Below are 27,135 nucleotides of genomic sequence, written 5' to 3' on the forward strand. Positions count from 1 at the left end.
GCAGTCCACCTGTCTCAGAGGCTTGGCAAGTCACCGCCCTGTTCAGAATTCCCAGCTCAGCTGGGGCAAGGGGTAGTTAACAGCAGAGCTCAGCTGAGGGGGGTGGGTTAACAGCAGAGCTCAGCTGGGGAGGGGGGTGGGTTAACAGCAGAGCTCAGCTGGGGGGGTGGGTTAACAGCAGAGCTCAGCTGGACTTCCTCCAGGATCTGACTCAGCAAGTCACTGGGCGGTAAGATGAGTCACAGCTCCGAGCCGGGGTTCACCTCCATTGGAAAATGCTGTTTACTGACAAGAAAAAGATAACTTTGACAAAAGACACTTGTTACAGAAACAGTGGTAAGCCAGAATGCTGCATACAATATCATGTTAGCCCATTCTCTGGACGGTTTTTAATTGTTTTTTTTTGTTTGTTTGGTTAGACTGAAAAAACCTCCAGGCTAGATGCTTTGTGTTATGGATATTCAGACAATACTCCAATATCCTAGAATTTTTAAGCCACATCTGACACTTTCCTGAATTTTACCTATGGTATTGACCTACTTTTTAAGTTATTTGGCGGATGGGGGCGCACAGAGAGATTTCGATCACCACAGGGACCCTTTGAAACTCAAAAGATGTTATCTTACTGCTGCGTGATAGACTCCAGCAAAGTGTGTAAACCAGCTTCCGGTGTCTCTGAGTGACTTTCGGGTCTTCAAGAGTCCAACCAAGGGGGTTAGAGAGAGAGTGTTTCTAGATAAGCGGGTCTCAAAATCTGTTGCCAGCCCCCGACTCATGGCAACCCGAGCACAGCGGAATGGTCCTGCGTCATCCCCATGACTGGCTGCAGATCAGATGGTTGTGCTCCATAGGGTTTTCACTGGCTGATTTTCAAAAGGAGATTGCCAGGCCTTTCTCCCTAGTTCATCTTAGTCTGGAAGCTCCACTGAAACCCATTCAGTGCCATAGCAGCACACAAGCCTCCACTGACAGACGGTGGTGGCTGGGCCTGAGGTGTATTGGCTGGGAATTGAACCCAGGTCTCCTGCATAAAGGGAGAATTCTACCAGCGAACCGCTACTGCCCTACTCTCCAACTTGAAAACAAACAAACGAGAAAAACCAAACCCACTGCTATTGAGTAGCGACCCTACAGGGCAGAGCAGACCTGCCCCAAAGGATTCCAAAGCTGCAAATCTTTACGAAAGCAGACTGTTACATCTTTCTCCCACAGAGCAGCTGGTGGGTTTGAATCGCCAACCATTTAGCTACCAGCCGAGCACTTAACCACTGCACCACCAGGGCTGCTTTCTCAAACTTTAGGGGCATCAGAATCCCTCTGAGGGCTGGCTAATACACAGGCTGCTGGACCCACGCCCAGAGTCCCTGATTCAGTAATTCTTAGGGGCCAGAGAATCTGCACCACTACCCAGTCCCCACGGGATGCTGCTGCTGTGGGTCCAAGCGCCAGACCTGGAGAAGCACTGCTCTAGGTGAATTACATCTGGGCATCGACTGCTTTCACATTCGCACTTGGTACAAATATTATGGAAAAAATATATGCGGAAGCTAGCCCAATTCATAGAAATGACAGAAACTTCCTCTCCTTAACTCCCTTCAAAATACTCACAAAATCATCCCAAACTAAAAGCTCCAGCAGCAATGAAAACACATCACCATAAATGAGCTTTACCCGTCTGGGTCCTTACTGATGGGAGACAAGCCCCTCCCTTGGGGCAGGAGTCCCTGGGATTCTGTGGAATCCACCCTTCAATGCTGGCGGCTTCCACAGAGAGGAGACAGACCCTCGTGGAGCCCGTCTGTGCTTTGTCCTGGAGCTCCTGATCTCACCAAGGATGGGGTCTCATCCCCTCCATCTTCAGGGACAGCCGGGGGGGGGGTAGGAAGGGTTCCAGTCACCTCCATTTAGATGCCCATGTAAACGATACAGAAAATAAATTTGTATTTAAAACAGACAAAACTCTGGCAAAATAAAACTTTTAGAAAGAGGAGAAAATATACAACACCCAAAATGAGATATGAGAAAGAGAATATGCCAGCAGATGCAGGGGAGATGTAAAAACATCACCTACCAGACCCAAATACATGCTAATACATTTTGAAGCACCAATAAAATGAATAATTTGATATAAAATTATACATATTCAGAAATTGACACAAGAAATGAAATTGTTAAATATCAAAACAGGACAGAGAAATTGCAATTATTTCAAGTATTCAAAGATCATGGGTATGGAAAAGGATGAAATGCTGCCTAATGGATTTTTCCTAGGAATTTCCTAGGAATTTTATATCACAACTTGATCATATGAGAATATCATTTAAAAAAAAAAAAAATGGAGGGGTGAATCTAGCCCTACTAGATATTAAAACATTTTATAAAACAATGATTTAAATATTATGGAAAACAAAGAGATAGATCACTGAAATCAAATATCCTCAAAACAGACTCGATTATATACTGAACCAATATAATAAAAGATGTATCAGAAACATAAGGAAAAAAAGAATTTCATAATAAATGGTATTGTGAAAACCAGTTAGCCATTTAGAAAATCAATTTAGAGGCGTATCAGATGAACTGAATACCAAAAATGAAATAACGATCACAGTGAAAAGAAAACAAATTTTGTAAATTACTAAGACCAACACAGGAGCTAAGGACCATCAGCAGATTTTATAGAATACGAACATTAAATACTCTGGGGGAAAACAGCTGCCACAAATGGCAAAAGACCCATATCTTCACCACAGAAAACAAAACTGTTGAGAGAAAAATTAAGACCCCACTAGCATGTTATCAATAAAAAAAATGGACAATTCACAGAAGAGAAAAAAAATGTTCATTCTTTCGTGGCATCAAAAATCAAGTAACATTTTTGGCCAGTTATACACTGGCCAAAATTTAAGCAATACTAGCAAGAGTGAGGTGAGATACTCTCATTATTAGTGATAGCAGAAATTGTTCTAAGATGCTTAGAGAGCCAATTTGACAATATGCATTGTCTTAGTCATCTAGTGCTGCTAGAACAGAAATACCACAAGTGAATGGCTTAACAAAGAGAAATGTATTTCCTCACAGTAAAGTAGGCTAGAAGTACAAATTCAGGGCGTCAGCTCCAGGCAAAGGCTTTCTCTCTGTCAGCCTTCTCATCAATGTTTCCCCAGACTAGGAGCTTCTCCGCATTGGGACCCCGGATCCAAAGGGCACGCTCTGCTCCAGGCGCTGCTTTCTTGGTGGTATGAAGCCCCCTTGTCTCTCTGCTCGCTTCTCTCTTTTATATCTCAAGACATTGCCTCAGGACACAATCCAGTCTTGTAGACTGAGTCCTGCCTTACTAACACAACTGCCACCCATCCTCCCTCATTAACATCACAGAGGCAGGATTTACAACAGATAGGAAAATCACACAATACCAGGAATCATAGCCCAACCAAACTGATACATTTTTGGGGGGACATAATTCAATCCATGACATGCATCGAAACCCACAAAAAAGCCATACACTTTAACCTACTGACCCCTCTTCTGAAGGCATATCCTAAGGACATAATCAAAAGAAGAAAAGGGCCGTGTACACAAAAGTTCATTTCTGGATTAAATGACAATCCACTTGATGGAACAGAACACAGCCTTCAAAAGTAATAATACAAACGTGGTTACAATATTTATATGACATTAAGTGAAAGAATAAAAAGACGGATGTTTTAACTCATTGTCATGGATTGAATTGTGTCCCCAAAAAATATCTGTCAACTTGGCTGGGTCAGGATTCCCAGTACTACAAGACTGTGTACCATTTTGTAATCTGATGTGATTTCCTTATGTGTCGTAAATTCAATCACTATGATCTAATAAAATGGATTAGCGGCAGTTATACTGATGAGGTATACAAGATTAGACAGTGTCTTAAGCCAATCTCTTTTGAGATGTGAAAGAGAGAAGCGAGCAAAGACACACGGGAACCTCATGGTATCACCAAGAAAGCAGTGCCGGGAGCAAAGCGCATCCTTTGGACCTGAGGTTCAGGTGCAGAGAAGCTCCCAGACCAAGGAAAGACTGATGCATCACAGGGACCTTCTTCCAGAGCGGACAGAGAGAGAAAGCCTCCCCCTGGAGCGCATGCCCTGAAATTGGACTTGTAGCCTATTCGACTGAGAGAATAAACTTGTCTTTGTGAAAACCATCCACTTGTGGTTATCCCTTTCACAGGAGCACTAAATGACTAAGACACTCATCATGCGGAAAAGGACTGGTAAGCACTCATGAAAAAACAGGTTCATTAACACAGCGAGGTTGTGGGTGATTGCCCTCAACAGCACAACCTTTAGGCGATGTTATTATATAGCTTTCAGAGTTGAAAATTCCAATAAGCATAAAATTCTAGAGGTATAATAAATATCTCTTAATTCCCCAATAACTATAGTAAATATATATTTTGTCATATATATCCAACTAATACTTTACTGTTCTCTGTGATGATATAAAATTAAATAGTTCCTTGTTTAAAAATATTCAGTGTATGAATGTTACTTCTTTACTCATTTATTCTATGTGATATTATTCCTGCATTTAATTCATTCAACACATTTAACAAAAACGTCGACTATGCACCTGTGACTTCTCAGAGCTTACTTGTTTGTAATTTAAAATGTACTCCTTTACAGCGACGCTAAAGTAAAATCTCGGGTCATCCAGGATTTTATTTATTAGCAATTTATTCATGTTTATAAATTATTTTAAAAATTATTGTTTAAATTAATAACTTTATTTTTACTTATTGTCAACCAGGAATTTCTATTACATAATCGACATTTTTGAGCTTCACCAATATAATTAGCTAATGACAATGATAACTTAAGGCACTGAGATTTTAAAGAGCTTTCTGAATTATTAATAATTTTTATACTGATACATTCTAATGCCTTGACAACTGGTAATCCTCGACAGACTAAATGGTAAATATCAACGGATAAAAGGTTTGAAATAACCAGAAACTTCCCAATCCTGAAAACCTGGTATGCTTGTTATTCAACCTAATCTCATATTAAAAAGTTTTAAAATAGCTCCCTTTGCTATGAATTCATACCATTACACATACCTGTTTATATACTAAGATCACATCTAGGTTTCTAATCAATGTTTTCTATTCCTAAATTCCAAACTTTAAGACTAAAACACAGTTCTTCCCATCTTTAACATCTGGAAGGAAGAAAGGAATGACTTCTCCTAAGGTCACAAAACCCAAAAGCACTCCCTTGCCCCTGACACTTCGATTTCAGTATACCCGTGGTGTTGACGGGATTTTCTCGGTAAGACAGTTCTCATTTCTATGGTAACAGTGAGTTAGACTGGCTGCTATTTTTCAAAAGGATCTTAAGAAATAGCCAAAACTCATGTCCCCGTCTAAAGAGACTGGAGGACGGGGAAAAACGAGAAAGAAGTTAGTATTTCCACACTATAGGGCTGCCACGAGTCAGAATCGACTCGACGGCACACAGCCACAGGAAAAATGAGGCGATGTTTACTAAAAACACAAAAACTGTCTGTTGGGTAGAGATGAGGCATGGTGTTGAAGCCCACAGGTTTTTTGTTTTTTTATCATGAGGGAAAAACATCTGAGAGAGAGACGGTTGTTGCTGTGTTAGCTGCTGTCGGTTTCAATCCTGACTCATGGAGACAGCACGTGTGCAGACAGAACTGCTCCACAGGGTTTTCAAGGCTGTGACCTTGAGAGGGACAATAAGTGTAAATTTTCATTAACTATTAAAAATTTCTATTTCTGTATCTTACTTATCCAGGAACAGGCAACCATTTGACAAACGTGAACTAACTTTTACAGCAACCCTCTGAGATGAGTCTATCAAAATGGGGAAGAAACTTCACAGCTCCGATTGCTATCTCAGGAGTCAGAGGCAAAATAAAATGAAGTCACAAGTGACACCACTTAGAAATTTACGTCTGACTCCAAAGAATGTGTCAAAGGAATGCCATCTGAGGGTCTATAATTGGAGTGTTTCTATCTGAGACACAAACATGGTTTTCTTCTGTGTAAAGAATATTTGAAATACAGAAGTCCAGAAGCAGGCAGGCTAGCTCTGGACAAGAAGGTCACTGGGCTGCCTCCTCCCCTCTCCTCCCACGGTAGCCCTGGGCCTTCTCTCTTGGTGCTAACTTTCCTGCCCTCACTACACTGTGTTATCTTTTATTCCAGCATTTTATACTCAGCTAGCTGTTGACTAATCCCTGCGAAAAGTTCTAACAGGACAAGATCCCTCCCAGCTCTTCAGAGCTGAGACTGTGGTTCTAGGGTTAGTACCTCCAAGAACATGTGCATTTTAATAGGACACTGTCAAATCCAAAAGGCTTTAAAGCTCGGGGCAAAGCTGAGGTGAGGAAGCACTTCATCATCTAGGGCAGGGACTACCCACTGCCACTAGAGCCAGCTCTGGCTTCAACAGTCCCACCTCCGCTTGATGAACGGTTCGGGTCCAAAGGTGAGTTCCTGGTTTGAAGAGAGGACCTAACCGTTTATACAGGCAACTCCCCACTGTCCATCAGCGGGACGCCAGGAAATCACAACTGTATTTAGTTTAAGATTACACATTAATAACGCTCGGTGTTAATTAAAATAATTCAGGTGTTAGACTTCTTGGAACTTTAAATATCATGGAAGAACGCTTAATAACATTCAAAACAACCACCTTTAGAGAAGTTTTTCCTCATGCTGCCTTGATCTCAAATCAAGTGTTTCAAAAATTGCAGGCTAGGACAACGGTTTCCAATCTTCTCAAGAGTGAGTGCTTTTCACTGGTAATTTACTGACTTGGAATTTTATTTTCCACATATTTACAGACATGTGAAACAGAATACTGCATATATTTATAATACAAAACATTTATTTATCATATAGGACACAAAGTTCAACTTGCTTTTAGAGTTAAAGGGCTCTTGTTAAAAATGTCCTCAACTCACAAAGGGGAAATATTCTGCCTCTAAGGGGTTCAGTAACAGTCAAATCTCAGCACGTTCGAACGCTGAACATATCTGTTGGAAACCTCGTTATTTCCAGAAAAGATATTAGAAATGGGATTTATCACTTCCTAGTACAAGCTGCGGAGGGCATACAAATGAACGACTTAAGAATAAATTAGTATTCTCAATGGTTGCCTTGGTCTCCTCTCCTTCCACCCCAGTCCCTTACCGCCAGCCAATGAGATGGGGAGGAGATCTGGAGTCTGCTTCCAGGGAGGCTGGTGGCAGGCCAGCCGGGACGGCAGGAGACAGACAGGAGCCCAGAAGCAGAGGAGAAGCTGCATAAAGAAGGAGCTGCTAGGGGAGCTGTGGACGTGTGGGGCAGCCTGCCGCACAGTCAGGATTTTCTCACTTCACTTGGTAATACTTCCAGAAATTGTACCGATTAGACCTTTATCTGGGTTGTGTGTCCCTTTTAGACAAGTAAAATACTTGAAAGTAAAAGACTGTAATTGGGAGCTGGTGGTGCAGTGGTTAAGAGCTCGGCTGCTAACTAAAGGTTGGCAGTTCCAATCCACCAGCGGCTCCTTGGAAACCCTCTGGGGCAGTTGTACTCTGTCCTACAGGGTCGCTATGAGTCCGAATTAACTTGACGGGAAAGGGCTGAGAAAAGTTTAACACCCAAAATTTAATGTGAATTAGGTGATTCTGCTTGCTTTCCCCCAACACTCTCTAAGATTAACGGCTTTATAGATACAGGGGAAAGGGGCAGAAAGAAAGACGATTCTGAAGAACGGCGCAGGAGCAGACGGGGGGGGGGGCGGCCTCGCAGGGACTCTGGCCGCTCGAAGGTGCTCGTGCCTACCCACAAGAGGACCAGAAAGAAAGACGGCCAGAAAGAACTGTCAGAGATGCACTACTGGTTCAGAACTGTGCTCCGATCAGAGGGGACTTTATCCTCGGCCTGCCTGTTCTCTTGGGCCTTCAACGACACGATGGGCAGTGGAGACTTGGTAAGAACAGCTCAGACACTAAACCACTCTTCCGAAAAGTGTCCCAAAGAAAAGGCTTCCCCAGTGACAAACAACCGACCAGCAGCACCTCACGTCTCCAAGCAGGCCGTTCTCTCTCCCTGCAGAGGCCTCTGGCTCTCTACCGGCACGCAGCCAACTTCTGCCCGTCCCCCACGGCCCAGCTCAGCTGGCCCCTTCTCTGACAAAACCAGGTGGCCTGAAGCTCTCTCCTCCCTGCTCCCACTGTAACCCCATCTTCACTGCTGCCACCTCCACCATTCTCTCAGACTGAGGGCCTAGAGGGCAGAGACGGTCTTTCACGCCTGCAGCCTGAGTCAGTGCATGACATGAGGCTGCACAGTAAGTGTCAAATGTCAGAAGCAGGAGAATGACGGTCATGCAGCGGATGGTGGCAGGCCTTCAATTAGCTGCTGGACCAAAAAGCTGCAGAGGGCAGTCACAGCAGGCCGGATGTTCAAGATGCAGCGATGCAGAAGACACACAGCAGCTCAGGAAACGCCAGCATGCCATTATAGGGGCTGAGAAGGAACACGGACAATCAACGAGGTGAAAAGTGGGAGCAGGAAGTGGCTGCTAGTCTTTTGGAAAAGGCAGCAGACAGTGACGTCAAACTGCTCCATATAATGAGCACAGCAAATGGCCTAAAAAAAACCCTGCACTTCGCAGGACCCATTTTAGTATAAAAATGCCATTACCCAAGGACTATGGCAGAGAAACCTGTAAGGCATTAAAAACAGCATTCCAAAGGTAACAAATCACTCCCAGATCATCAATAAAATACAGCCTCTGAACCACTCACCCAAAATTCATATCCACAAAATGATGTACTAAACCGTTCCTTGGGGTTAGCAACAACTGAGAGTAGGCAGAGAGACTACATTATGGAGAGGTTATTTAGAATAGCACACAACTTGTAAGACAGTATTTATTCTCTCAATGAGAGGTTCAAAACATGCAAGAGATTATGGAAATTCAATCGTATGTACCCAATTAAAATAGCAGCGATTCACACACAAGAAGCCTATTTTGTTGTTAGAGAAGCATAACTCACAAGCTAAGCTAAGAGTCTTCTGAAAATTGTGATAATGTCCTTTTCATGAACTCTCCTGGTAACATGCCAGTACTCCGTAGAATGAAGGCTTGTCAACCAAACCACTGCAGAGAAATAGGTTATCTTCTTGGAGCACTTTGTGGTCCTCGACTGTTCTAGGTTAAAAAGTAGGAACTCAGAAGTGGTTGTAAAACGAGCAAATCAATGATTAATTATGAAAGGGGAATAAGAAGATACAGCGTTCAGGAAATAAGTTTAGAAAAATTACTTGTATTTCATCAGTTAGTCTTTTTGTACATGATCATGAGCAGGAGAGTTTAAAAAAAAAAAAAAAAAGACGCCTGGTATTACACAGCCCATTAGGGGAGAGAACAGAAGCTCCATGATACTAAGCTAATTACCTGGGATGCCCCATGAAACCAGCACCCCAACCCCCCAAACCAAGAAACCAAATCCTACGAGGTATCTGGTTGTACATAAGCAGCCTCAGCAGCTGCTTCTGTTGTTGTTGTAAATATTTCTATCACACAACTTTTTGCCGATTCAGCTTTTTACAGGCATACAACTTATTGACAGCAATTACATCAATCGGCTGTGCAGTGGGGTCTTAAATGCTTCCAAGCAGCCATCCAAGGTACAATATTTGGTGTCTGTTTGCCTGGAGCAACAAAGGAGGAAGAGTCAGGAACAAGAGGAAGAAATGGAATGTGTGGCTAAAAGCATCCTTTGCCATGAGATCAGAAAAACTGGATGGTGCCCAGCTGCCATTACTGAACGTTTTGACCAGAGAGTCTACAGAAAAATCCTGATCAAAAGGGAGAAAATGCAGAACAGAATTTCAAATTCTCATGGAATCTGTATTTTCTGAAGCCACAGAGGCTGGATGAACCCTGAAATTCGGGCATATGCAGGTTAAAAAGTTCTCTCAGGCCACTGGATGTCATTTACCTACCTGTTCTCCCACCCAGAGAACAGATTTGTTCCTCTCTTGAGGCCACACACAGGTAATGCCTGTTTCTTTGCTCATCACATTGAACATAACTTACAAGCTGAGCTAACATTTCCTCCACTTACTTTACCAAAGTCCACATGGTTCCCTTAAAAAAAAGACCCAGAACCTGATAATTTATGAATCTTTTTTTTTTCTGTTTTCCTTTATTTCCTAACCCTAATTCCTTCCATTTATAACCATGACATGCATACAAGAGATAAAGTATTTTCCAATTTATAACAGCCTCTTAATTTTGATGGTCAAAAAGCTCCCACACGTTTATCATTTAGGACATTAAGAAGCTCAAATGACCCAGCAAAGGGACTTCAACATCACGTTCTATTTCTTTTGTTATTTATGGCAGCATTTCATTTACTTCTCTCTATGCCGTAAATCAAAAGAAACCTATGATTCTCTCTTATACTTCAGAAAACTGAAGAAAAGGAAGTATGTTCCCAGGCATCAAGTTCACAGACAGAGTGAAAAGCACTTAGTAAAAATAACACACGTTTTCATTTTCTGAGCAAGACACTTTTCACCATTTGCTTGGAAATCCCAGTGCTTTCTGTTGTATTTTGAAAGATAAAATGAATTAGATTTATTGCGATCCCTTTGAGAAATAGTAATTTACTTCTACTAATTCACTGAGTCAATTAAAGGACATCTGGGAAAACCACAGAAGAGGTTCGTCTACATTTTGTATTTCAGAACTAAAATAAACGCAGTTAACCCTGATAACACCTCACAATTATCTTTTGTTGAATTAGTGGATTATAGCTCAGTTTCTATTACTCTTACTGTTCTCTTGTACTCACCAGGCTCAGTTTCCCTAACGATAACTTCTTGCACTAACAGAACCGCTGAGTCAGCCCCAGACTACCATGACCTGGATCACAACCCACTTTACCATGACCTGGATCACAACCCACTTTCACCTAAACATTTTCCTTCCCACAGCGAAGGTACTTGACCTTCTACAGGCCTGGCAGAGTGCTGGGCATAGGGTAAGTACTTCCATAATTTTTTTTTTTTAAAGAAATGAATGAATAGATGTATGGATGAATCAATAACTTGTCTTTTTCTAAATGTTTTCCAAAGTCTCATGGAGGAGGAGGAAGGCAATGAAGATGCTGTATACAGGCTGATCTCAACTCATGGCGACCCCATGTGTGACAGAATAATTGTACTCTATAGGATTTTCAGTGGCTGTTTTTTCTGAAGTAGATCACCAGGCCTTTCTTTCGAGGCACCTCTGGTTGAACTCAAAACCTTCGGCCTTTTGGTTAGCAGCCAAATGCATTAACTGTTAGCACCATCCAGACACCATCAGTCACTAGGGAAGTCCAAATCAAAACCACAGTGAGATACTAGTTCACACCTACTAGGATGGCTGTATTAAAAAGAGAGACAATAAAAGTGTGGGCAAAGATGAGGAAAAACTAGAACCCTCATTCATTGACGGTGGGAATGTAAAATGGTACAACCACTCTGGAAAATAATTCGACAGTTTCTTAAAAAGCTAATCATAAGCTTATCACGGGACAAAAAAATTCCACTCTTAGAAATTTCACTTCTACACAAGAGAAATGATAACACATGTCCACACAAAGTTTTGCACCCAAAAGTTTATAGCAACACCATACATAATAGTCCCAAACTGAAAACAACCCAAATGTCCATCAACTAGTGAATGGATAAACAAATATGCTATATTCAAACAACTGAATAATAATCAAATAATAAAAAGAAACACTACAACACAGATGAACCTCAGAAATATTATGTGAAGTAAAAGAAGCCAGATGCAAAACGACCACATATCGTATGATTCCATTTATAACAAATGTCCAGAAAAGGCACATCTACAGAGCCAGAAAACACAGCAGTGGTCGCCTGGAGCTGGCAGCAGGAATAGAGATTGAACGCAAACCGGCACAAGGAACTTTCTGGGGTGATGGACGTGCTCTAAAACTGGACTGCGGTGGTGGTCGCACAACTTTAAATTTACTATTGCTGAATTATATGCCTAAAATGAGTGACTTTGTAAATGACACCTCAATAAAGTGGTTTTAAAAAAAAAGCCTCATGTGCCCACGTATAGAAAGAGGGGGCAGAGGGGCTTTATAGCCCTTATTCTGAAGTGTCCAGAGAAGCAGGAACTCGGGAATGCAGGCTACCCCATATCACGTCACTCCGTTCCCAAGAGGCAGCCTAACACAGCAGAAACAGCACAGGCTCTGATGTCAAGAAGGTAATATCCAAACACCACTTTACAACTTACTAAAAAAAACCAAACCCACTGCCGTCGAGTCAATTCCGACTCACAGCGACCCTACAGGACAGAGTAGAACTTAGAACTGCTGGTTAATTTTAGGAAAGTTACTTAACATCTCACAAACTCAGTCAATAGTGACAGGAATACTAAGGGCTGCTGAGAAGATTAATAATAATACATGCAGATATGGCTTATGTTCCCTCACTCCACTGAAACGGCTCTTCTCACGGTCACCAATGGACCAATGGTTACATGTTGCCAAACCTAATGGACGGATTTCCATCTTCACATTACTCCCTCCAACATCTAAGCTATCTCCAAACCTTGTCACTTCAGCCTCCAGTCCCCTCTGGAATCCACTTTCACTTCTGTCACCACCGTCTCCCTCAGTCCTGCTCTCTGTCACGTCTGAACTACTACAACCCTTCCAAGCGCTCTCTCTTCCGCTTAGCCCTTCTACAATCCTTTTGCACTCACCCAGCGTCTTCGTTACCTCGTGCTGCTGTAACAGGAACACCACAGGTGGTGTTTAACGAATAGAAAATCTTCTCACAGTTTAGAAGGCTACAAGTCTGAATTCAGGGTGCCACCTCTGGGGGAAAGTCTTCATCTCTTCTGAGCTTCTGCTCTTGTGTGATCTTCATATGGCTTGGCACCTCTCTTTCCAGCTTGCTTATCTCTTTCTATCTCAAAAGAGACCGACTCAAAACACTCTCTACATGAATCCAGTGTCACTAACATAACAAAGACAACCCATTCCCAAATGGGATTATAACCACAGGCACAAACCCACTGCTGTGCAGTCAATTCTGACTCTTAGGGACCCTGTAGGTTTACAACACGTATTTTTGGGGGGACAAAATTCAATCCACAACACCCAGCAACCAGTGATCTTCCAAAATTACCAATCAGATGGTGCTCCCTCCTACCTACTACTTAAAATCCTTTGCTGGCTTTCCAGTACAATCAAAAGGAAATGTGAACTTTGCACAATGTCCCATAAGGCCCTCTTCTTCTGCCAACTTCTCCAGCCTCACCATGTTCCAGCCACATGGGCCTCCTTTAGTTACTTCAAACCTGCCAAGTTCTTCAGTGCATCAGAGCCTTGTTCTCCCTGGAAATTTCTTCCCCCCTTTATTCATAGTGGGTCTCACCTCCTCATCCTTTAGTCTGAAACTCTACAGTCACTATCTCAGATAATTCTAGCCCTTTCTACACCCTGGCTCAGGGGTTCAGAGCTCGGCTGCTAACCCGAAGGTCCCAGTTCAAATCCACCAGCTGTTCCTTGAAAACCCTATGGGGCAGTTCTACTCTGTCCTATAGGGTTGCTATCAGCTGGAATCAACTTGATGGCAATGGGTTCACCAATCTAAATTATGTCCCTGTGATCATGATGGTTACTGCTTGTGAAATGCCTATCTCTTCGACACTAGATCAAACTCCATGAAGGTCCTGCCCCTTCTGCCCCCCTCCCTACACACACACACACACACACATACATTATACAATATGTCTATTATATATACATAACATCTATTACACATGTATACCTACTATCCAGCAGTGTGCCTGGCACATATGAGCAATCAACAAATGGATCCTATCCTGCACCTCATGTGAAGGTTTATAAAGTGACCATTAACTCAAAGTCTTCAAAGTACTTTTCCTAACAGCCCTGAGGCAACTCAGAGACTCCGTTCTGTTTCAAATGCCCTTGCATATACGCCCTCATTAAACAGACTGCCTTACTATTTTGTTTTTCTCTCTCTACTAGACTGTCACCTCTTGAAGGCAAGAATCTTTTCAACTTTGAATCTCCAATGCTTAACAAGGAAGGAAGCAGGCAGAAATCTTTGTTGAATCAACAGACACTGATTATGGCAGAGATTCATTTTAAAAAAAAAACCTGATTCTTGTTTGGTCAACCTTTAAAAAGAAAAAAACAGACCCACTGCCGTTGAGTCAATTCCACCTCCTAGATACCCAATACCAATATAAAAACGATCTGGTTTTACTTCAATGCTTCAAATAAACAAGGAGGAATATAAGGAGAATCACCCACAACATCTCTAAAGAGCCTGCTTTCACTTCCCATAAAATACGCTTACGACAAACGTAATTTAAATCCAGGTAATTAACTTTTTATTAAAAAATCTGAAAACACCATGGCTATACTCTCTTTTTATTTTCCTCAAACCACATTGTAGCACTGTGATCTACTCTGGTGTTTAGAAGCTAACTGTATCAATTTCTGATTACAAACAGTAATCTTTTAGAATAAACTGAAAATTGAAATCGATACAGAAGTCAAAGAAAAGAACATCTCCCCTATACACACACACACACCCCTTACCAAAGGATACTCCCATGAAAATGAACTTCATAATTTCAAATAAAGACTTAATGAAAAGATCTAGGATTTAAATCCCTCTTCTGCAAAAACCAGTTCCATTCAGTGATGTACAAAATGCTTTCTGTGGACTGCTTCCTGTTTTTATTTGATGTAATGAATAGACTATTAACCAAAACAAGACATCCCTTTCTCTTAATCCACACAATGTTGACATTATAAAAGATCTCCTGAACAGTTTTATGTCAAGACTAGAAAAGAGAGACAGACGAGAAAAAAGGCAGTTTCAGATTTTACTCCACAATGTTGCTGAAATACAGATGCATTAACAGAATACTGCGAAACTTTCAGTAGCCATTACATTACCATACCAGCCCGATTCTTTTTAGGTTTAAATGTAAACTCAAATTTGAGGCTGTTTTTGGCCTCTGGCGAATGTCTTAGGGGTGTCTTCCTCTGAGAAGTCTTGCTTATTAAGCCACTTTGTTTTTCGTCCTGCAGCCTCGAGCCACAGAAGTCACAATATATCACTGTAGTTGAGAATAAAATCATAGCATTAGCAGAAACAAATTAAACGAAAAATGTATTAGTTAAAAAATCAATTCTACACATCTGTAGTAAGAGCAGCTAACAAAATGTTTTCAACAAGGTGGAAAGAGATGTCTAAGACACAACCTGGACTGCTTGTGTTGTGAAGTTGCCGCTGTTTTTCAGTTCTACAAGGACAGACGTGTTTGCATCTCGCAGGGTAGCGTGGCAAAGCAATTTGAAGGAGCAACGGGATACTACTGGAATTTCTGTGCAACGTATATAGCCTGCTTTTAAAAATTTATTACAAAAATAGCAAGAACAGTTCTGCTCATTCGCATAACCTCTCTGCCCAAGAGAACAAAAGGAGGATAGAGAAGAGGAACTGGAGACCATCTGTTATTTTATCAGCTTGTGTAAGGACAATGACCTAGTTACAGCAACAATGCTCTATTTCTGCACCTGAGTAAGAAAGCCTGCCTCCTCCTTTCTGGGTGAGCACCAAAAGCTCCACCTTCCACTCACTGACAGATAGAAGATTAAATACTTTCCTCTTCCAGCAGATCCACAAGACATGCCAATTCTGTCTGTGGAGTAAACACTTTACTTTCTAAAGTTACTTCTCTGTTCTTTCTGGGAGTGCTTAAAAATAAGCCAACGATGTGTACCTACAGCTTTTTGTAAATTTTCACTTAAAGGGGATTAAAAGTAGTAAATTAAGTATCCAATAAAATAATAACATATGAATGTGAACTAAGGCAGTCTGTTAACTAAATACCAGACAGTAGGAAAACAGAGTAAAACCATACAGTCTAAGTAAACTAGAAATTAGTAAACTACGTATTACAGAAATATATGGCTTAACATCTATTTCACTCATTAATCTAAGAAGCTTAACCTTAAAACATCTTTCTATATTAATGAGTATTAAAAAATTATGATAATTGTTATACCTAGGTATAAGGAGCCCTGGCGGCACAGTGTTTAAGCACTTAGCTGCCCAGTGAAAGGTCAGCAGTTTGAACCCACCAGCCACTTGGTGGGAGAAAGATATGGCAGTCTGCCTCTGTAAAGATTACAACCTTGGGAACCCTACGGGGCAGTTCTACTGTGTCCTATAGGATCACTATGAATCGGAATCGACTTGACAGTAATGGGTTTGGTTTTTGGTCATATTTAGGTATAATAATGGTACTGTGGTTGAGACCGGCAGCCTGCCCGCCATCTTGAATAGGCAAAGGACTGTGCCTGTGGTCTTCTGTGATATAGGAACTAACTCCCTGTCTTTAAGCTATCTCCTTATTTAGGCATACTTCCTGTTTCTGGTCAAGTTGAGGAAAACAAGAGACTGGGGTCACAGGAGCAGCTGAAACTGGCAAGAACTAGAGCTGGCCTGCCTGACATGCAAAGAACCATCGACCTGTCCTTTGGGTGACCTCAGAACTCTTCTCCCACCCAGCAGAAGCAAACTCTAGCGGACCAAGATTGGGGGAAGGCTTTCAGAAGTGAGGAGTCTGAGCCTAAGATCCAGTTTGACAGACCCTCCCCTTCATAGACTGAGCAAGCTCAGAAAGGCCCAACGACCCCGGGAACACCTTTTCGGGCCAGACCCATCAGCAAGCTGGCCCCACCTCGAGGCATTCCTGAAGACCCCAGACCTGACTGACTTCACCCATATAAACTCCTTGGGATACTGTTCTGGGAGCCACCTGGGTGACCCAAGTCCCGTGTGCTCCTTTGCTTGGCCAACCAAATAAGCTTCTGCTTTCGCTTTCACCTGTTCCATGTCTCTATGGCTGCGCCAAGCAGACCTGGAACAGTCTGGTTACACGATTATGTTAAAGCAGTCTTATTTTTAGAGATAAGCAATGTTGAGATATTTACAAAGGAGATGATATTCCATAACGGGGTGAGGGAGGGGACAGGCAGGGGTACAGACGTAACAAGCCTCGCCGTGTGATGGCTGGGTCTCTGATGGGGACATGGAAGTTCATTATACTATTTGTTCTATTTTTGTATGTGTTTGAAAACTTTTATACGAAAGAGGAAATAAAAGCATACATAATATAATGAGAACTGTGAGAGCTGGAACTTGACGAGGCTGCCTTGTTTTTCCAGGTCTCACAGGTTTTCCACCTTGGACAGGGCGCAGTCTTGCCATTTTTCTATTACTCGTTTTAGTGGAAAATATTTGAGTTTTCCTTCTCTGCCAGGTTTCCACCTTACACAGGTTCCAGCTGTCACAGGTTTTACTGTAATTCTTTTAACTGCCTCTCTTGATCGAAGAGAAGATTTCAGCTAGTCATAGTCTAAAGTTATTCAAAAAAACTGTCAATCTAAATTAAAAGACTGAAAAAGTATCCTACTTGTCACATTAAACCTCACCTTATTGTCTCTGAAGATGTGAATCGCTAATCCATGAACAATTCTTCCCTCTCTTCCCTTTGCTCTGTCACCACTGCTCCTGGAGTTAACAGCCACATGGGTTACGTTCTCAAGTCAGACACTCAAGATTCCCCCAGGCTGAGTGACGTGGAGAGCGGGGATGCCCGGTGGCCTTCCTCTGAGTGCCCCTTCACCGCTGGCAGCGTCCAGGGTAACCCCGAATCTGCCACGCTACCACCGCCTTCAACTCACAGTCCTAGAACTGCTCACCCTCTCAACTGCACTGTCAGCTCCTTCAGGGGAGACACTGTCTCATTCCCCTTTATACCCTGTGGTTACACTTGACGAGCAGAAAACAAATGTTTCAGGAATGAGAGAACAAATCTGTAAATTTCAAAAGTAGTAGCTTGTTCTCAAACTCTAAATATTTTGTGATTTTTTTCACATTATAATTTCAAAATATTTTTCCAAAAATTATCTTATTACCCTATTTTAATCTTACCATTGCACATTTGTTAATAAACTCCCTGAAACCACATTTGAGTTCTGAAGATATATTCATGATTAAAAATGGCCAATGAATATTTGCATGTGAACAATGACCTTAAGTCACAGAGCTTTGTCACCGTTTTCATTAAAGGAAGATACAGCCTGTGGTTAACCAAAACATGGAGTCAGAAATCCCACCAGCACAGACAGCACCGCCCTCAGTGAGCTGCTCCACCCAAATGCACAAACCATGTTTGTGGGGGGAAGCAGAGGGCAATGACGTGCCTAACCATTTAAAAGAAGAGCTTCTTTGGAGTTCACTGGACGTGACAAAACACACCCATTTATTAGTCAGTGGTTAAAAAAAAAAAAAATCTGCTGCGGTCGAGTCTAATTCCGACTCATGGCGACCCTACAGGACAGAATAGAACTGGCCCATCCAGTTCCAAGGAGCGCCTGGTGGATTCAAAGTGCCCACCTTTTGGTGAGCAGCCGTAGCTCTTAACCACTGTGCCATCAGGGTTTCCAGTTAGTGGTAAGGCCCTCTAACATTTCTCTCAATCAAAATGGAATGTCACCAAGTGTCCTAAATACTATTCAATCCAACCCTAAGATGAAGTGAGAGGATCTTGATCACAGCTGAACGCGTTCCATCAAAGGGTTGTAAGTACTCATAACTGCCAACTGGAAACAGATTTATTCTATAAAGATAACCACAATTTCCTGCTATATGTCCTCTGAATACAAAGCACCTGATATCGCCATGTCACTAAAAGGGTTTTGTTCCAGAAAATATTCTACACAAACCAAATCAGTCATTCAGATCTACCTTGGGGGGTGGGGAGCTTTATTGGGCTATTCTAGCGTTATATCTGAAAACAAGTGTACAGAAATATAAACCCGCTACCCCAGGTCTGAGAAGAGAGAGCGCACTTGGTCCTCACAGTGTACAGAACTATAAACCCGCTACCCCAGGTCTGAGAAGAGAAAGCGCACTTGTTCCTCACAGTGTACAGAAATATAAACCCGCTCCCCTGGGTCTGAGAAGAGAAAACGCACTTGTTCCTTACAATGTAACACAACACAGAATTCTCTGAAGAAAACGGCTGATGCTCAGACAAGGCGACCTGAGAAAATATTGAACACGAGAGACATCAAAAAGCAAACTAAATAACGCTCTCATCCTCCATGAGGCTACCGCTACTCCGAATCCACAGAACCAGTTCTCTTTGATTTTATGGTAATGGCTGCAGTTTTAACTGCCAAAGGCACAAATAATGGAATTGGCAAAAATAACCGTGAGGATGTAACTGCTAACAAACCACGCCCCAGGAAAGGAAAGGGAGGGAGGAGAAGCAGCTTGACCAAGGCCAGGGTGGGTTATCCAACAGGCAAGGGAAGCACCATGCTTACCTTGCTTACTAGATCATCTGTAGTGAACAATATCATGTGAGTTTCACCACAGATGTGAAACTGTCACTACAGGTTAGTAAGTAAGCACAAGTAAATCCATGTTTACTTTGCTTACTGGGTCACCCACCCATCAGGGATTCTGTAGGAAGGTGCTGTGGGGTTAGGAGAGAGAGACAGATGCCAGCCACACCTAGAAGCAGAACCTTTGATGTGGTGAAAAAATGTGAAATTGTTCACTGTAGATGACCTGGTAAGCAAGGGAAATACTGTGCTTACCTTGTCTATTGGATAATCCGCCCCGATCAAGGCTGTGGGACTGGTCTGCATAACAGCTTTCAGTACAACATGTATTTTCTCTTCAAACTTTTTACACATCAGTGAGAAAAACAGTTTTCTAAAAACAGCCTGGTAAAGCTACCAGGTACACAGTACATCCTTAAAGTTTTCAGCACAAAAAAGAAATACTTGGCAGCCCTGTTCTCTACAGGGTCACTATGAGTCAGAATCAACTTGATGGAAACGGGTTTCGGGTTTTTTTTTTTTTTTGGATTCTCTTAGGCAAGCCCTATAATGGGCACACTTAATGCTTTTTGTTGGGAGCACTTTATGCTTTTTATTGCTTAACCCTCAAGACCTGCAAACAGCAGAAACTTGGAAACACAAACCCTAAAACTTCGATGCGCAAAACAAGCGGTCTTCAGCTTGGCCCCGTACCACACACACCAATGGCCGGCATCACCCCACCTCTGGTCTCTCCAAACCCTGTACTGTCCTCTCACCTCCGTCTCCTCGGCTCCCCAGCTCAGTCCAGACAGGAAGTCCATGTTCTCCCCCACTATCCCCCATCTCTGCCTTTCCTAACTCCCTTTTCTCAACCCTCTTCTCTGTAACTCCCCACATTTCCTTTAATTCTGACACTCCTGCACGGGCCTCCCTCCCTGCTCTGCCCCAGGCTCCACTCTCGCCCTCACCTCAGGGCAGGACGTCTGCAGAAGTGAAGCTAGTGACCGCAGTGGACAAAGGCGAAACCAACCTGCAGCTCACCCAGGGTCCCTGCCAGCCCTCCTCCTCAACAGCTACGCCACAAGCTGCCTCTGAAACCCTGCCTCGCCTTCTCACCCACCCCACCCACGGGGCAAACGGCCAAGTGAGCTCCTGAAAGGGGCCCACCTTACCCGTCAACGGTGAGCCCAAGGCCCACCTCCCTCACCGAGCGGCACTGACGCCTCACTCCTCAGGGTCATGGTCACCCATCTGCCGCTTACCAAAGAAACCAAACCCGCTGCCCTGGAGTCAATTCCAGCTCATAGCGACCCTGCATTTACTGAGTCTGCACCCCGTGACAGGCCCTGACCTAGGTATTAGGTCTGTCGTTGTTAGCTGCCATTGAGTCAATTCCGACTCGCGGTGACCCCACGTGTGCATAGCAAAACTGCTCCACAGGGTTTTCAAAGCTGTAACCTTTCGGAAGCAGATCGCCAGGCCGGTCTTCCGGGGCACCTCTGACTAGAAGTCAAGCACTTAACTGTGCCACTAGGTCTACACAGAGGTCTATGACAGGATCTTTGTCCTCAAGGAGCTCACAGTCTGCTCACGGAGGGAAAAACACTGCAGACAATTGCAGCTTAATAGAAAAGTCGCATAAAGATCTGTCAGGTTTGCATTTTGGTTACATAAACAAATACATGTCATAAATAAAATAAAGCCAGGTACAGGGAGATGTGCAGACCAGGGCAGGCCTCTCTGAGGCGGCAGCAGGACAGGCCCGGGCAGGGCTGACGTCTGCAGGCCCAGGGATGAAGCAGGAGTGCTGGGCCTGCGGGCGGGGACAAGGTCAGAGAGGAGCAAAGGACCAGAGTATGCAGGACCTTGGAGGACCTGGGGAGTGCCGATGGTTACGGCACTCAGTTGCTAACCAAAAGGTCGTGGTTCAAGTCCACCCAGAGGCACCTTGGAAGAAAGGCCGACAATCTACTTCCTAAAAATCAGCCACTGAAAGCCCTATGGAGCACAGTTCTACTCTGACACACACGGGGTCGCCATGAGTCGGAATCAACTTGGCAGCAGCTGTTTTTTTGCAAGCTCCAGAAGGACTTCAGTTTTATCCTGAGTGGTGGGAAGCCACAAGGCGGTTGTGAGCAAGGAAGTGCTATTGTGTACGGTGGGGAAGGAGCAGGGAGCAGAAGTCCAGAAAGGCGGCCACTGCAGCTGTCCCAGTGAGAAATTATGGCAGCACGGACTAGGGGGGCTATGAGAGAAGACAGTAAGGAATGGTTAGTAGGGTATGTATTTTGAAAAGTAGAGCCGACAGGATTCGTTGATGAACTAAGCCAGACAGAAAGACAATCAAGCAGCATTTTACTGTTTTGTTGTTGGCTGGTTTCGGCCCAAGCCCTGGGATGAGCGGGGGCATCATTTCATGAAACAGAAGACTGAGGGGCCAGGAGGGTGGGAGAGTCGGAATCCAGACTTCAGGTTCTGACATGCTGAGTCTAAGAGGGCTGTCCATGAAGGGCCAGAGAGTCAGAAGACACACGTCGGGAGAGTCGGGCGGGGGACAGAGAAGTTCTGACTGCTTCTGTTTCTCTCTGAAATCAGAAGACGTCCACCAAGACCGAGGAGTGGAGACGCATGTTGGCAGCTGGAGGAAAGAGGAGCAAGAGGGGAACGCTACGGGACTGTCAGGAATGCTCAATCTGTGGACAAAATCCAAAGTGAGGCCTCAGGGACACGTGGCCTGTTTTTTTCCCGCTACATTTCAACTGCTCAAGTTCAGGCACCATGTAGGCAGAATTGAATGTAACCAATTCAAGACTGCTAACTGAGTATGGCGGAGGCGGAGAACTGCAAAGGAGCTACGCGTACGGAGGGGGCTGAGTCTAGTAAGAGCCCACGGCATTGAAACTGGGTTAGGAAGGAAGGGAGGAGGAAGAGAGATGGGGAAGGCAGGACGTGGTGACGGACAGCAAGGAAGAGTAAATAGATTCAAGATTCCAGAGGGGTCAAAGATTGTTGAAGAGCAAGTGAGAAAAATAAAAAGTACTACTAAATGGAGATATGCTTACACTGGGAAGTTTGAAGGTGGATAGCTATTGCGAAGTCAAGGTCTGTAACAGCATTGTCCAACAGAAATATAAGCTACACAGGTAATTCTAAATTATCCAGTAGCCATATTAAAAAGTAAAAACAGGTGAAACCAATTTTTAATAATACGTTATTTAAACCAATACATACAAAATATTATCACTTCAACATGTAATCCATCTAAAAAATTTTTATTGAGATTATTTTACATTTTTTTTTTCAGACTAAATCTTCAAAGTCTGGCGTGTTTTTCACTTACAACACGTCAGTTCAGACTAGCCCCATTTCAAGTGCTCGACCTCCCCACGTGGCTAGCGACTACCGCACAGGATGGCCCAGATCAGAACATGACAGAGAGCGGGTGGCTGACGTGGAATACGGGAAAACAGCACTGAGGTAGACGGACTGAGAGTCCAGGGTATGGACTGCCTGTGTAGATCTGGATATCACCAAAAATGAAGGCAGGTAGAGCAACAGAAAGACAGACAGGGACCTAAGTGCTTCAGCCGTCCATGAGTGACAGGAAATGACCAACGGGAAGGCCCGTGACCGACTTAAAGAGGGACAGTGAGTACACGGTATGAATGCAGGGGTCAACAAGCGTTTCTGTCAAGGGACATGTGGAAGGCAGAATTCTAAGATGGCCCCCGAGATTCCTGTCCCCTGGTGTAAACACCCTGGGCCCGTATAACCCCCTGTGGGCAGGATCTGTGAATGTGATGGGCTGCCACTCCCGTGGTTATTCTACATAATATGGCAGAAGAGATTTCTGCAGATGTAGTTACAGTCCCTAATCAGTTGACTCTGAGTTAATCAAAAGGGAGATTCTCCTGAGTGGGCACTACCCAAACAGGTGAATCCTTCATCAGGTAAGATCTGGAGCTGCGGAGACACTTCCTGCTGGCCTGTTGTGAAAAACCTGTGGGGGGGACCACACAGCTGTGACATGAGGTGGGAACAACCTCAGGCTGGCAGCCAGCAAGACCACGGGGACCTCAGTCCTACAACCTAAAGGCACGGAAATCTGCCAACAACCCGAGTGAGCTTGGAGGAAGACCACGAGCTCCAGAGGAGAACAGAGCCCCAGCCAACACCCTGAGTTCAGCCTTGTGAGACCCTGTGGAGAGAAGCCAGCCACACTGTGCCGGACCTACAGAAACTGAAATAACAGCTGGCTGTTGTTGCAAGCTGCATGAATTCATTACCGGGCAACAGAAAAATAATGCAGGCCAGACAGTAAATATTTTCAGCTTCACAGGCCACATAAGGTCTGTTACATATTCTTCCTCCCACCCCCAACCACTTAAAGGTATAGAAAACATTTCTGGCCCATGGGCTGTGCAAAACACGGGGCTGGAGGAGGGGGCTACAGAGGGCAGAGGAGCCCCAAAGGATAGGGAGCACAGGTGGACACACACCCAGCCTCCACACCCTTCAGCATGCGGAGCACGGAGAAAAAACAACCAGTGCCTGAGAGGGCCGCCCGGGAAGCGGCACCCCCGTGGGAGAGTGAAGATTCAGGTGGAGAAAGAACGTAAAGGGAAGCGACTGTGGACACGGGATTCTGCTGGTGAGCGGCCCTGAGTTCCAGAGGGCACAGCAGTTTGGGCAGAGCAGAGTGCTAAGTCAGACTGAGGGATGAGAACCGAGGTGACGAAAGGCAGCCCGGCAGTCGGGCCTTGTGGAGATGCTGGTCAGTGGGGACGGAAGGTGTGAGGGGTCACAGAGACTGTACTGCAAAACAAGCTCTGGATTAATTAGAGTCAAATCAGCACATAAAAATTAAACTAGAACAAACACTGGAAGACATCCCAGGTCAATGTCTATCTCTTAGGACTGGAAGAAAACCTTCTAGGCATAAAAGCAATGGAAGAAATTGAAAAAGAAAAAAAAAACATTGATTTGAACACATAAAATATTAAACTTTCATGTGTGATCCAAAAGCAAATGAAATTAAAAGGCAAATAACCAGCCAGAGAAAACTATCTTCAACAAATATGACGACTTGATACCCTTTATATGTGAACAACCTCATTCAAATTGGTGGATGAACTACAACCCCAGCTGAGAGCAGCCAGAAGTCATGAACAATTATAAACAAACAAACAAAAAAGGCTAATAAACATATTTAACCTCGCCACTACACCTCAAACAATCATCAAGTGTTATTTTTTCCTGTTATATTAATAAAACCAAAACCAAACACCTGCCGTCGAGTCGATTCCAACTCCTAGCGACCCTATGAGACAGAGTAGTACTACCCGCTAGGGTTTCCAAGGAGAGGCTGGTGGATTCGAACTGCTGACCTTTTGGTTAGCAGTCTGAGCTCTTAACCACTGTGCCACCAGGGACCCATGTTAGTAAAGACAAGACAGAAATTCTCATTTCTGACGTGAACTGCATATGGTCGCACACACTGCTAATGGAAGTATAAACTGGTATAACTTTTCTAAAAACCTAGTGGGCTTTTACCCATTAAAGAACCTTTAAAAATGGGTAACCCTTTAAAAATTCAAACCAACTGCCTTCAATTCCAACTAAAAGCGATCCTACAGGACATAGGAGAACCACAGGGTTTCCAAGGAGCAGCTGGTGGATTTGAACTGCCAACGTTTTGGTTAGCAGCCTGAGCTCTTAGACCCTAAGAAATCTGCCCCTAGGAAAACAGTATGTGTGCACAGACATGCTCATTACAGTAGGACTTATAATTAGCATAAAACAGGCAACTCCTTAAATTTCCAACAATAGGAAAAGGGCATTTCTCAAAAAATTAGTTAATGACATGAGACAAAACTCATTTCATAAGGTGACAAAACTGTTTACATCATATCTCAACTTTGTATGTATGTATCCCAACTTTAATACATATATTAAAGCCTCAAAATGTTTGAGATTATTTCTGACTAGTGACTGAATTTTTTTTTCTTTGTAGCTTTTTGTATTTTCCTAATTGTCTACAATGGAGCTATCGTGCTTTCACAGTCATTTTTTAAAATAAAGATTAGGGGCACATACATGTTAAAATGGCCTGGACACTGGCTGAACACAACTGAAACATGAGCTAACCAGGGGAAAAAGTGACTAAAAAGCTATGGTGCTGGTCACCATTTCTGGGGTACCGCGCAGTTCCAAGCACTGTTTTTATTAGGGGCATGGGAGAACTTGAGAAAAGTCTTCAGGTGGCATAAACAGTCTGTGCTTGACTACTAACCTAAAGGTTGGCAGTTCAAACCCACCCACTGGTGCTGCGGAAGAAAGGCCTGGCGATCTACTTCTGTAAAGATTACAGCCAAGAAAACCCTATGGAACAGTTCTGTTTTGTAACACACGGGTTGCCATGAGTCGGCATCCATTCAGTGTTCATAGGTTTGGTTTCTGGGTTTGACTCGAAAACGAGAGTGTGTCCAGAGGCGGTGACAGAACATTACAGCATCTCAAGGAGACATTATGAAAAAGAAGGTTGAGGGAACCAAGACCCTAAAGCTTAGGAAAGGGGTGGAGAGCAAGGGCTGTTCAGCAAGCTGTAAACACTTCTCAGAACTGCCCACACAGGGGTTCTACATAGGACAGGGTGCTAGGTTATATGGCTTAAAAGATTTTTTCTAAGACATATTCCAGAAGTAGAAAATGGGGACACTGAATGAAATTCTTTTAAAACAGTTACTGGGAAACCAGTATCGGAAATCAAAAGAACAACATGTCAGACTCAGGCCCAATGTGGGGAGGGAGTCTGCGGGCCTTAACAGTCTTTTCTCCAGTTCTGTTTTGAGTCTCACCCATACCCCAAATTCAGAGAACTCTCCAGGGCTCTGCAGCGTGAATCAGTCTGTGTCTTTCAGTGAATCAGTCTGTGTCTTTCACGCTGGGTGGGTGTTTGTTTTTGTCTCTGAAACAGCCAGGTACAACTGAAGGAGAGCTGCGAGGCAAGACCAGTTAAAAAGGCGTTAAAGACAAAAGCTCAATAAGCTGCTTGGCGTCTTAGGCTAAAGTGTGTGGGTTTACACTCATCTGGAAGAGAATGAGAGACAGGGACTGCACAAACGCACTACCTCAGGGAACGCGAACAATCATGGTGAAGGGAGACAAACGCAGGTGTAAACCCCTGCTCAGATGGCAGCTGGGTGACCCAGGGGACTTGCTTGGCTTCTCTGGGTCTCACTCTTCACATCTTACAAGTTACTGTGATATTAAACGACATAAGCAAACCACATAGCTAACACACTACAAATGCTTAGGAACTAGTAGTTTCCTTCTCATCTCTATTATAATTTTAACAGAAATAACAGGATTATATTCGTATACTGATGGGGATTGACAGGTACTTTGTACCACACTAATTTTATAAAATGACTACAACAGCAAATTCTGATGGCCAGCTCATATATTCAACTATTTTTTGATCACATCATTGAAATTACTGACCGTTTTTATTGTAAGTATTTATATTTTTCAATTAAACATAAACATAACTAGAACTGATGAGTCATCTTCAAATAGGAGGGTTTCTGACTGTTCAATTCCATCTTATCTGAAACTAAAACCAAAAAAAAAAAAAAAAAA

The 27,135-nt window shown here is 43.4% G+C and overlaps 1 protein-coding gene across 7 annotated transcripts in view; it reads right to left on the reverse strand.

The window, feature by feature from the left end:
* DTNBP1 (dystrobrevin binding protein 1) overlaps positions 1-27,135 on the reverse strand; it is a 156,201-nt gene that overhangs the window by 20,010 nt on the left and 109,056 nt on the right. Inside the window, exon 8 of one of the 7 annotated variants that reach the window (XM_023737479.1) lies at positions 10,125-15,206. The exons of the other annotated variants lie outside the window; for them this stretch is intronic. Within the exon in view, the coding sequence (XP_023593247.1) occupies positions 15,034-15,206 (173 nt within the window). The 3' untranslated portion in view covers positions 10,125-15,033. Of the gene's footprint in view, positions 1-10,124; positions 15,207-27,135 lie in introns of those variants that run through there. 7 annotated transcript variants of the gene reach the window in all.

This window comes from Trichechus manatus, unplaced genomic scaffold (genome assembly GCF_000243295.1).
Source record: "Trichechus manatus latirostris isolate Lorelei unplaced genomic scaffold, TriManLat1.0 scaffold00103, whole genome shotgun sequence".
Taxonomy (NCBI): Eukaryota; Metazoa; Chordata; class Mammalia; order Sirenia; family Trichechidae; genus Trichechus; species Trichechus manatus.